Source organism: Aquarana catesbeiana, linkage group LG01, assembly GCF_042186555.1.
Source record: "Aquarana catesbeiana isolate 2022-GZ linkage group LG01, ASM4218655v1, whole genome shotgun sequence".
NCBI classification, from domain to species: domain Eukaryota; kingdom Metazoa; phylum Chordata; class Amphibia; order Anura; family Ranidae; genus Aquarana; species Aquarana catesbeiana.
The window spans coordinates 557689885-557703281 of NC_133324.1; the positions used below are offsets into that span (position 1 = coordinate 557689885).

At 42.4% G+C, this 13397-nt stretch overlaps 1 protein-coding gene across 1 annotated transcript in view; it reads right to left on the minus strand.

Annotated features, from left to right (window-relative positions):
* COMP (cartilage oligomeric matrix protein) overlaps positions 1 to 13397 on the minus strand; it is a 227582-nt gene that overhangs the window by 20195 nt on the left and 193990 nt on the right. The window contains exon 16 of the mRNA XM_073596126.1: positions 11863 to 12059. Coding sequence (XP_073452227.1) covers positions 11863 to 12059 — 197 coding nt within the window. The remainder of the gene's footprint in view (positions 1 to 11862; positions 12060 to 13397) is intronic.

A 13397-nucleotide genomic window follows, 5' to 3' on the forward strand; every position in this document is an offset into this window, starting at 1 on the left:
AAAATTATTAGAAATTATAAACAGTGTCACACACCTGTGAAGAAAGTGACTATAATCCACAATTGAATATATGAAAAATGGTAACATGCACCATGCAAAAAAATGTGAGAAAAAAAAAAAAAAAATCCTTTAAATGATTAAAAAAACAAAAAAATATATAAGTGCTACTTGATAAATAAAGTGTCCGAAACCAATTCATACAAATGAATATATCTCAGTCCAAGCCATTCATAAGAGTATATAAATCAAAGTGCACAATAGTGTCCAAACAAATAGCAGGCAATCCTCATGCTGTTTTTTTTGAAAAAGTGCTAAATATTCCTCATGCTCTTCTTATGAGATGTGCACATTAAGGCATGCTGCAGTGCTCTCCAGTGACCCCCCAATGGATAATGCGCTCACCTTAGAGCGTGTGACACAGTAGCAAAACACGCATTAGAGCCACTCCAGGGCTCACACAGGGTATGCTGGTGATGATCTGTATCTCCCTCAAATGGTGACATATATGAAAGAAAGGAGACTCATAGCATAATACCGCCAGGAATTTATTTGAAAAGCCCTAAAAACAATCCCTCCAGGAGGGTACTCACAATGCTTGGGTGCGTCAGTGCACCATCCTATCCAAAACATGCAATACAGATGAATCCTGTGGCGTGCGGTGCGGTGTTCAATCCTCTGCCTGTCTGTGTGTAGAAAGCTCCGTCCTGCCCCTCCCCTACGCGTCTTCGGCACAGGGTATACGTGCCTTCATCTGGGGGATCTCCAGTACTGTATGAAATCATTTCACTTCCCTTCTGTCCCCAGTGCTTTGTCCAATGCCCTGCATGCAGTTTTATATGATATAATACTGTTCTTTCTGCCTGGAAACTTGCGGTTGTCCATAGCAACCGAAAAGTGTCCCTTTTATGTCAAAAGTGGTTTTAGACCAGATAGAGAACAGCGATAGTAAATTAGAACACTTGCAGAATTGAGCGATAGTGAATCGTGGGGAAATTTATTTTATTATTATTATTATATATATATATATTTTTTTAATTATTTATATTTATTATATTATAATTTATGTTTTTGTGTTTCAAACTTCATCACACCCGGGATATCTACTAGACTCTTGGTGGACAGATCTAATGCCGCGTACACACGGTCGGACTTTTCGTCTACAAAAGTCCAACGGACGCTGACGGACTAAAGCTGGCTGGTAATCCGATCGTGTGTGGGCTTCTCCGGACTTTCAACTGACTTTTTCAGCCTCAAATCCGACGGACTTTAGATTTGAAACATGCTTCAAATCTTTCCGACGGACTCGAGTCCGGTCGAAAAATCAGCTCGTCTGTATGCTAGTCTGACGGACAAAAACCCACGCTAGGGCAGCTATTGGCTACTGGCTATCAACTTCCTTATTTTAGTCCGGTGTACGTCATCACGTAAGAATTCGACGGACTTTTGTGTGATCGTGTGTAGGCAAGTCTGTTCGTTAGAAAGTCCGCCGCAAGTCCGTCGAAAGTCCGTCGGACAGGCTGTCGGACTTTTGTAGCTGAAAAGTCCGACCGTGTGTACGCGGCATAAGTGTGTTATTGTTAAGAATTACAGGCCTACAATATAAAACGCCAAGTTTCCATGCAAAATAATTGTACTGCTTTCAGCACCTAAAATACGAAATAATCATACCGCCAGGGAGGTTAACATATGGCATAGGTAATATGATGGAGCGCTGAGTGATTATCCGTGCAATCCTTTTTCTGTACATTTTTTTTGGTTGTCGTTACACATAATTTGTAAATCTATTACAAAACAATAAAATAATGTGTGTGTATAGTCTGAGCACAAGTTGACTTTAGGCAGTGAATGTGTGTGACTTTACACTGTAGTAGACTCTTGTTAGATTAGTTTATTTGTGTGGTGTTTTTATTTGTTTCATATCTATTGGGGTAGGCTTTTGAAATAAAATATAGTTTCTGTGGCTTTGTTCTCCACATTGTTGTAATGATGTAGCGATTGTGATTTTTAGGTACTGCATTCATTAAATAAAAGTTAAATTAGAAGTTGTAGGGTGACTGCTCAAATTTTTCTCCTTTTTAATGAAAGCAGAAAGTTAACGTAACAATATCTTTTGTTGTAAAGAACCTAAAATTATTTAGAAGTATGTTTGCTTAAGAGTTCCTGTTAGTTTTGTAACTGTCCTGCAGCAGGAAAATAATGGGAGGCCAACAGGACAGCAGGCTGTATACAGACAAACAGAAACAGGTGGCAGATCCAAAGAGTGAGTCAGAATGGCTGAAACAAAACTTACGGTAATTGTCCATAGGAATACAATATATTTGAAAGGAAAAATAGGCATAATTTAATTTACTTTAATTTGCTAAAAAGAATATAGCAAATTAAAAAAAATAGTAGTAGCATATATCATTGTGTAATTTAATATAAATAAAAAATACCTTTCTTTCTCAATCTGCAGTGCTCAATACAATATGGCAACCTTTACCATACCATTCTGTAATTTACTTAAGCATATCCCTGTGCGAGGGCCATGATTACCCGCACAGGGATGCACAAATGTTTATGTCCCAATATGACAGCCGTATGGGTGCGGGTCCCTGAGCACAGACAGTGTGCGTTTGGGAACCTGCACCCGCACAGATGTAAAATTGTGTACCAATTGACTTAAATGGGACTGCCTGCACCGGAATGGAAACCCTATGCATCCCATGTGGGCAAATCTGGCCAATAAATTAAGTAAAAATTCCCCTTGTTAAAAAAAAGAACTATTACAGTTTACACCAATTAAAGTGTGGCCAATTATCCCTTTCATGACTAAGCCTATTTTTGAAATTTGGTGTTTACAAGTTAAAATCCGTATTTTTTGCTAGAAAATTACTTAGAACCCCCAAACATTATATATATTTTTTTAGAAGAGAGTCTAAAGAATAAAATGGCGATTGTTGCAATATTTTTTATCACACGGTATTTGTGCAGCGGTGTTTTAAACGCAAATTTTTGGAAAAGTGACACTTTCATGAATTTTAAAAAATCCAAACAGTAAAGTTACCCCAATTTTTTTGTATAATGTGAAAGATGATGTTACGCCGAGTAAATAGATACCAAACATGTCACCCTTTATAATTGCACGCACTCGTGGAATGGCGACGAACTACGGTACCTATGAATTTCCATAGGCGACGCTTTAAAATTTTTTTACGGTTACCAGGTTTGAGCTACAGAGGAGGTCTAGGGCTAGAATTATTGCTCTCGCTCTGACGATCGCGGCGATACCTCACATGTGTGGTTTGAACACCGTTTACATATGCGGGCGCGACTTCCGTATGCGTTTTCTTCGCTGCGCGAGCTCGCGGGGACGGGGGCGCTTTAAAAAATTTTTTTTTTTTTTTTTTATTTATTTTATTTATTTTTGTACTTTTATAAATTGTGTTTAAAAAATTTTTTTTTTTTTTTACTTTTATTGCTGTCACAAGCAATGTAAACATCCCTTGTGACAGTAATATGTGGTGACAGGTACTCTTTATGGAGGGATGGGGGGTCTAAAAGACCCCCCATCCCTCCTTTACACTTCAAAGTATTCAGATCGCCGAAAACGGCGATTCTGAATACTGTGTACTTTTTTAAATTCGGCGCCATTGGCAGCCGAGTAAACGGGAAGTGACGTCATGACGTCGCTTCCGCGTTTACAATTAGAAGGCTGGAACGAAGCCGCTCACAGCTTCGTTCCAGCCCGCCCCCAGCCGCCGGAGATTCCCGAATGGACACCGGGCCTCCCGATCGCACGGGAGGCCCGGTAACAGCGGCGGGAGGCGGCGGGAGGGGGGGGATGTCCCCTCCCGCTCCTCCGGTATAACAGCCGAGCGGCTTTTAGCCGCATCGGTTGTTATATTCGGGTAGCCGATCGCCCGCTGAAAACAACGGTACCGGGATGATGCCTGCAGCTGCGGGCATCATCCCGGTATAACCCCGGAAAGCCGAGGACGCATATGTGCGTTCGGTCGGCGGGAAGGGGTTATACACCAAGTTACGTTGTTGAGTGTCTTTTTTCATTAGAAGGTAAATTTGGTATTAAAGGAGGGATAGGTGCGGTCTACATTTCCATGACAGTCCTAAGCCTTATGCCCCGTACACACGGTCGGATTTTCCGATGGACAATGTCCGATCGGAGCGTGTTGTCGGAAATTCCGACCGTGTGTGGGCGCCATCGGACATTTTCCATCGGATTTTCCGACACACAAAGTTGGACAGCAGGAGATAAAATTTTCCGACAACAAAATCCGATCGCGTCAATTCCGACCGTGTGTGGCCTGTTCCGACGCACAAAGTGCCACGCATGCTCAGAAGAAATTCCAACACGGGACAGCTCGTTCTGGTAAACTTAGCGTTCGCAATGGATACAGCACTTTCGTCACGCTGCAATGTTAAAAATGGTTTAATACAGTGCACTCTCTTCTTCTTTATAATGTGACAAGAATTAAGTCGTTTTGCTGCTCATATTCACACACACTTCTCACAAACTTTTATTTGTGTTTTTTTAGTGGGATTCCCTGAATATATTGTTATTAGTTGTCACATCTGACAGTTTTATATTTTTTAATTTTTTTTTATTTTGGATTTTAAGCCTTTTTTTTATTTAATGTTTGTATTTTTTCCAAGGCTGATCTTTGTTCAATGTTATTTTTATTTTTACTCCAGAATATTTTTGGGTGTGTTTTGTGTGTCAAGTTACCCCAACACCATTGATATCTTTTATTATTTAATCTCAAGGAGATTGTTGTTGGTGTCCCTTGTTCATTTCACATTGTATATTTGAAATGTACCTGAATCCTCACAAACCAACTGTCATTTTTGAAGTAAAACACATAGGAGAGTATAATTCAAAACAAAAATCCTTTATTAAGGGATCAGAACCAAACAAAGAGGAAGGCAACACTGGATCAACAAGAGAAATTAGCGAAGCCTGGGACCCCCACGGCAGACATCAATTCTTCAACATCAAAATTGGTGGCCTGAGGAGTCCATATGTAAGGGAGAGCAGTCTGGTCCGGGATTCACAGAGACTTGGATAGCAGCAGATGACATGTGTGTTCGCAGGCTGTGGTACCACAAGAGGCTGCATTTTTTTGCCCAACAGACTGGATCCAGGATCCTCACTGTCTGGTCTTCCTTTCACGCTTCATTCCCGGCTGTGGCTGTGCAGTTGGAGATGTGGCAGGAGGAGGAGTAGGACCTGGAGGAGGAGTAGGACCTGCAGGAGGAGGAGGAGGACCATCCCAAAGCTGTGTGTTAGGTGTAATTTGGCCCCTCATACCTTTCGCCAGAGCCTCCGATATGAGTGCCTCACACATGCCTTTTTGGCCCTCCTCCATCCTCTGCATTTTATAGGCTATGAATGCAGCAATGTTCTCCTGCCTGGTGTGTGGTGCTCCCAGGACCTCTGTAGCCCTCCAAAAGAATCTGATAGCCGCCTCCTCTAGTGCACTCGTCCTACTGCCACTTTCTGTTTTCAGGGGGGGTGGAGGGAACTTGATATCAGCCAGCCGGCTCGGCCCGGCCACCTCCTGGCTGAGACTTCCCTGTGTATGAAAAAGGGACATAGTTGTAATGTTTTGCATCATCAATCACAATCCTTAATTAGTACTCCCAACTAACATCTAGTTAACATCATTGATTGGACAAGCAGAAATATTTAGAGGAATGCTATACCTGGCTCAATCTGGGCTCCTCCACATGCGGCCTGGAAGGCCCAGGTTGGGCGTCAGAAGCCTCAGCCGGGGGGGAAGGAAGCGTGGAAGGAAGACTGTAGAGGGATGGCCTGGGTTCAGTCTGGCCTGCCAGAAAGTGCAGCCTGTCGTAGTACAACATCCTGGGGACATAGATGTCACCTGCTGCTCCGGATCTCTGTGAATCTAGGACTTAATTGCGCTCCCTCAGATATGTGCTCCTCAGGCCACCAATGAAAATCTTTAAATAAGTGATGTCTGCCGTGGGGATCACCTGCTTCACAATTTCACACAATTGCTCCAGTGCTGCCTTCCTCTTTGCTTGGTTCTTGTAATGGGGGTGTTTAATCTCCCACAGATAGAGCAGCTCCCTTAGCATCTCTATGAATACTGAAATGAAGTCCTTATCTTTGAGTACCATATCCATGTTCACTGCAAGACACAACACAAGACAAAGCCTAATGTCACACTAAACTCTCCTAATCTTGTTACAATATAGGCCTCAATCTAGAAGCAGTATAGGCACAAGTTTGTCTCTTACCTTCGTTCTTACGATCGGCGCGTCCAATGCTCCTTCCTCCGCTCACAGATCAAACGTAATACGCACGCGTGTTACGCTTTATATACACTGCGCATGCGTGTAACTCCGCCCGCCCCTGACGTTCTTTCTAGTGTATTCCCCGCCCCTTTTAGTTCGGCGCAGTGGGGGAAGAGCATGATGGCGGACATACAGCAGGTGCGGGCTAATTGTAGCAACGAGGAGGAGGAGGAGGAAAGGGCGGATCCAGGCACGTCCCGATCCAGAAGGAGATGTTTTAAGGCCACAAATATGTCGTTTGGGGAGATGTTGGAGATGGTCGACATCATGAGGAAGTCCGACTATGACGGAAAATATGGGCCTTACCCCAACCCGAACATCCGAAAGGCCAAGATCATGGCGAAAGTGGTCAGGAGTCTAGAGCGGAATTTCGGGGTACGAAGGTCTAAAGATCAGCTCAGGAAGCGGTGGTCGGACCTGAAGTTGAGAGAGCCAGAGCAGTACCGAAAGATCCGGAGAGTGCTGCAAAAAAATAAGTAGTTGTGCTGTGTTCCTATTCTTTCTGTCTTTATTACGTTCGTTCTGCTCCATATGCTTTTATTAGTTGTAACGTTTCAAAAGGTCAACTTTAATGTTCATGGGCACATTATTCGTTCGTATCAAACATTTTTCTTTCGGCCTCTAGAACACCATTGTTTAGGCCATATGCATTTTCACACATTTTTGGGGGCCTACTTGGATGCCAAATATTTGTTTGTGTAGATGTGTTTGTTACTAGCATGAAATGCAAACTAGATTGTGTGTAAGGAGAGGACACTGAGCAGCTGTTTTCACATCTGGACACTGGAGCACTAGTGTGGGACACAAGAACACCATTTTTATTAGGGGGGGCACACAGGTGCTCCAGTGTATACTATAGGGGGGGCTACATCTGTGAAGCTTGTACCAAACAGGTAAAGTATTGCAGCTTGACAAAGGGCAATAAAAAATATACATCTTGGAACTCTGCTAAAATAGACAATTGTACCCCACTTCCGAGCAATGTTTCCTATTTCTAGTTCTGCCATCAAATATCTGTGTGCTAAGTATAACATTTTTGTTTTACATAGGGGAGAAAAGACTCGGACACCCCTCATCCCAGGAGACCAGAGACCCCCCCCCTCTGGAAGAAGGGGAAATACCAACACAAGAAGAAGAGCAGGAGGAAGAAGAAGACGTGGTGGAGATTGGCACCACAACAGGTGAGTGTCTGCGACCACAGGCTCAGGTAAAAGAGATGGATGGTGGCAGATTTTTGAGACCTTTTTTTTTGTTCTTTATCTCTTTTTAGGTGATCGTGATCCAGAACGCTTTACATCTGAAAGTGCCCAGATACTGATCGGGGAGATCATGGGGTGTAATCTCCAATTGCAAAACATCCAGCAACAAATCAGTGATGTTATTAAAAAAAATAACATCATTGATGTTTTGGGGCGAATTTAAACCCCACAAAATCACCTGTTTTATCGTACCAAAATTTTTTCAATGTTTAGAAAAGCCAAATTTGGAGGATGCACACAGTGTGCCAACATGTGCTATCTGCCATCACGGGAGATCAATGGACGCGTTTTGGGGGTGCAACCCCTTCCTCAATTATAAAGTAGCGTTGAGGAAGGGCTTGCTCCCCCAAAACACGTCCCTTGATCCCCCCTGATGGCAGATAGCACATGTTGACATTCGTAAATTGGTGTGCATCTTCCAAATTTGGCTTTTCCAGGGGTGATTTCCCCCCATCTGAACGCTATATCAAACACAGTTCATAAATACTCATGTCTGATATAGCCTTCAGGTTTTACCATATGTGAACTTTGTAAGTTCAAGTTTTTTGGCTTTCTTGTTGGTTTTACACAGGCCTGTTTTATCTGAAATGGATATTTCGATTTTTGATAATGCTACTGCAAACATTGTTATACAACAAACATGTTGGTTTGTTTTAAAAACCTTTGGGAAATGCACATGTGATTGTGCAGGTATAAAAAAGTGCCTTACTCAAGAATGTGTGGATTATTGTCTCAACACTACAACACTTTTGGGGTGATGTAATTGCTGTTTTATGCAAAAATGGGGGTTATTTCCTAAGGGCAAATCCTCTTTGCACTACAAGTGCAGGTTCAGTGCAGTTGCAAGTGCACTTGTAGTGAAATGTGTTTTTGCATTTAGGAAGTACCAGCCAACACTGTTTTTTATAAGGTTACCCAATCACGACATTTTCTGCACTCAACACATTTCTGTCAGGGTCAGCTAAAACAAACACAAGCAGTAAATGTCCACAAAGAATTTCTTTTGGTTGTTTTTTATTTGAAAAAGGTTTCACAGATTGTCTGGCATATTGATAGCCCCCCTACCCACAAAGAACTCCAGGTAGCGTAACCGGATATCACGGGCATTCAGGGAGGGCAAGCCAGGACGGCCACTTTCAAGCGCCGTCAGTGTTGATGGATTAGGGATTCCGGCCTCAGGCCCAACTGAGCCAGCATAGTTGGCTGAATGTTTTCTTAAAAAATTATGGAGAACACAGCAGGCAAGTATTATATGGTTCAGTTTATACTCCGCCATATGGATGGGTGTCAGAAATAATCGGAACTGGCTGGCCAGGATTCCAAATGTGTTCTCCACCACTCTTCGGGCTCTGGCCAGCCGGTAATTAAAAACCCTCTGTTCCGGGGTGAGGGTCCTCATCGGGAATGGCCGCATCAGGTGGTCCCCCAGCGCAAATGCTTCATCAGCAACAAACACAAATGGGAGACCTTCAACATTGTCCTCTGGAGGTGGCAAGTCCAAGCTGCCATTCTGGAGACGCCTGTAGAACTCCGTCTGGGCGATCACTCCACCATCGGACATCCGGCCATTCTTCCCCACGTCCACATACAAGAACTCGTAATTAGCCGACACCACCGCCAACATCACTATACCATTAAACCCCTTGTAATTATAATAGTACGACCCCGAGTTGGGTGGTGGGACGATGTGGACGTGTTTCCCATCAATTGCCCCTCCACAGTTAGGAAAGTCCCACCGCTGGGCAAAGTGGGAGGCCACAGTCTGCCATTCCTGTGGCGTTGAAGGAAACTGTTGAGGAAAAAAAAATAAACATTACTATTTTTTCACAGAAACATGGCAAGCAGATTATACACAAACATTATGGGGCAACCTCCAGATAGCATTTACTAAGGGGAATTTAACAACAACAAAGTATAAGGTACACCTATCATATTCCCCCTCCCCCCCTCTCATGGGCCATATCTAACATTATAGGGGGGGGGAACTCTTGGACAGGTAACTCTCTTCACTTCATTGAGAGATGAATGCCTAAATACAGGGTATTACTTGGAACAGCCCCTCCTTAGTTACACTATTGGCAGACCACTGGACAGGTAAGAAGTGTCATAATACAAAGATATAAATACACACTGTACACATTTGAGGACATTTGAACATTCTGCTATTACCTATCAAGATAATAATAGGATACAAAAACTTTAAACAGTACCATTGGAAAGTATACAGGCAGGCCCTTGCACTACATGCTTTGGGGAATTCATCCATAAATCTGACCAGTAAAGAGATGGGTATAGTGTGTATGGGTTTGGCAAAGTCAGCAGATAGATGATTGAGGATAGAGAATTGGGATCAGCTGACTTAGCAGTTGGGGGGGGGAGGGTTAAAAAAAATTTGGGGACACCACAAAAAAAAAGCCTCTGGCACTCTGCCTGAATTTAAATCAAAAATAACATTTCCAAACATTTTAGGGGGTGTTTGGGGTAAAGCACTACTATGGAGCTGATAAAATACATTGTTAAGTGACTACATGAGGTGAATATAGGCCAGGAGACACCATGCTGGGGAGGTTATTGAAGGGCAAATATGTATGAAGGACATAAAATAATAATTACCTAAAAATCCAGCATGCATGAGAACAAAGGGGACATTCACAGCATATTACAATCATGGTAATTAGGGAATGAGGGAAGAAATACAATATTTTATCAAACATTCAATACAATAAAATGTGATATAAAAGGATAAAAATCTTACCTTCATATACTCCTTCTGCAGGACCTGGATGATGGCAGAACAGGTCTCCGGGATAATGATCCCCAGAGCCTGGGGGGAGATGCCAGTCGAGAACTTCAAGTCCTGCAGACTTCTCCCTGTGGCCAAATACCGCAAGGTAGCGACCAACCTCTGCTCCGGAGTGATGGCTTGCCTCATGCAGGTATCCTGCCTGCTAATATAGGGGGTCAGCGAAGCCAACAAACGGTGAAACACGGGGTCCGTCATCCTGAGAAAGTTCCTGAAATCATCAGGATTATTCTCACGGATCTCACGGAGCAAAGGCATATGAGAGAACTGGTCACGCTGAAGCAACCAATTCTTGGTCCATGAACTCCTCCCCACCCTGTTCATGGACTGGACTTGTGTCAAGGTCAGGACCCCAACACCAAGCCCCCGCACAGCACGAACTCTACGAGGAGTACGCATACGAAACATGGCTAGAAAACGGTCGGCTGCTCAGAACGAAGTAACAGAACGCACTGAAGAACAGCAAGGCCTGTGAAGAGCGACCTGAAAAACAGCAACGAGCGGGCAAGATCGCACAGAAAACTCCGATACGAACTGACTGCACGCACTGAAGAGCAGATACAAACCCACAAGCACAAACTGAACGGCAGAAAACGATCTGAAAGCCACGAGTCTGAAAAAGCGCGAATCGTCTCTCACCAAACTTTTACTAACACGAGATTAGCAAAAGGAGCCCAAAGGGTGCCGCGCTTGGTTCTGAACCGGCCTTTTCTAGTCTCGTCGTACGTGGTGTACGTCACCGCGTTCTTGGCGATCGGAAATTCCGACAACTTTGTGCGACCGTGTGTACGCAAAACAAGTTTGAGCCAACATCCGTCGGAAAAAATCCTAGGATTTTGTTGTCGGAATGTCCGAACAAAGTCCGACCGTGTGTACGGGGCATTAGGCTGCATGCACATGGGCAGATAAACTGCCGCTGCTATGGACATCTGGCGTTTTATTTATTTTTTACTCCTCTGAATACAGCGCTAGATTATGTAATATGTATATGTACGTTGTACCATTTACTGGGGTACTGCAGAGCAGCTTTCAGGGACTTAAAAAAAATGCACCAAGCCTGTAGTCAGTGTGCAATTTATCAGCAAGATTTACATCCATACGCGTGCAAATGTGCATAAGCACACATTTATTTAAATGGCCAAAATAAATGAACATTCTGGCCAGTAGACTTCATTTACACTTAACGCCATATGTGCATAAACACTCATACATATGCAACATTAGAGGAATTTTTTTCTGCCAAGTTCTGGCAGAAAAAATCCAGCATATATGGAGCATAAATTCATACGCCAGTGTGCAATGAAGCCTTACGTTTCTAAAAACAAGGCAGCATAGACAGCTGCAATATTCTTTTCCTTTTTTTGTCCAAAGTTTCCTTTGAAGTCTTTTTTCTTTTTTTGTAATTTTAATATTCTGTTTTGCAACTCCCCCAAAGACATCTAACAGGAAAATCCATGTTGTTCTTTTTTTTTTTTTTTTTACCTTTAGCTGAATCCCAGGTTCAGCCACAGCTCGAAACGGATTCGCTTGCCAATATGTTTGTTCCATCTGTTTCCACATAACTGCATAGAAGCTGGAGCTGTCCTGGTATCCAAATATAAAACCAGCGTAATCATCATCTGTTTCTGTGTTAACATGAAATGTTCCTTCAAAGTCTACTCCATTAAATGCAGTGTAACCTAAACAGAAAAGACCAATACAAAGCATGTGTCATATAGCTTTGATAAGCTTGAAAAAAGGGCAATGTTCAGATGTTGGAAAAAAAAAAAAAATAAATAAATAAATAAATATATATATATATATATATATGAATATATATATATATATATATATATATATATATATATATATATCAATTATATCGCTTTTTAGAATTAATAGGAAAAGAACATGTGCTGTGAAATAAAAAATGACAATAATATAAAGAAGGGGTGGATTATTTTACTGCAAGATATATGAGAATTCATATCATCTGTCACAAATAAATATAGACTGCCAACAACAGGGAAACTACAATTAGTTAATTGCACATACGTCTACCTGCATAGACACAAAACACTAACATCTAACAGGTGTTTTATATCTCTTATATCAACATATTACAGTACTATTTAACTTTCTTGGCCTTTTTGTTTTATATTGTTTACAGTAATAGCTCATTAGACAAAAGATATCTGGTTTGTGGGCCCATTCAAACCATATGTGCTGGGATATGTTCCCAACTCATGGACACAGAAAAAAAAAAAACGATTTCCGATGGGTGCAGTTCACATCAGCACATTTCTTTGCACAAAAAAAATTTCCTTTTTCTTTAAAGGAAGAGCACAGCATGTCAATGTGTGCCAACACAACACGCTGCAAGGCAAAACATCTAGCTTGTATAAGTTTAGCTGCTCTGATGAGCTGTACACCATACGCTGGAGATAGAGAGGTCTGCCACCAGGGCTGTGCAGAGCTTTGCAAATTAAAAAAATAACAACAAAGGAGGAAGTGACCTCACAAAAATGGTTTTAACAAAAGACTGCTTTTTAATTAAAGCATATTCTAGTAAAAAAAAATGCAACGTGTAAAAAATGCACAATGACACATGAAAACAAAAATAAGGCAGTGTAATGCAGAAACATTCCCCCCCCCCCCGGAGCCTGCAGAACATTTTACCCATGGTCAGTGAAGTGCGGGTGCAAAGTCAGGCTTCTCCAGTATCAATAAACATAGAGGGTCCTCATCAGCTCTATCATAGTTCATTGAGAACCACAAGCCATCTGCTGCCGTGGATGAGGGGATTTGTAGTTTCTTCATTCACAGATTCATGTGCTCCATCCACACAGCCACGCCAATTTTAAAATGTGACAGTGGGGCCAGGGGAGAGGATCCTCCACCCGCTGTCAAAGGGGAAGAGGTGAGCGGGACACAAGCTCGAACATGTTACATGTTACACCCTAAATATGGGTGTTACATGTTACACCCTAAATATGGGTGCAATAAGTTCCAAAGGTGAACTTAGCCTTTAACATCTG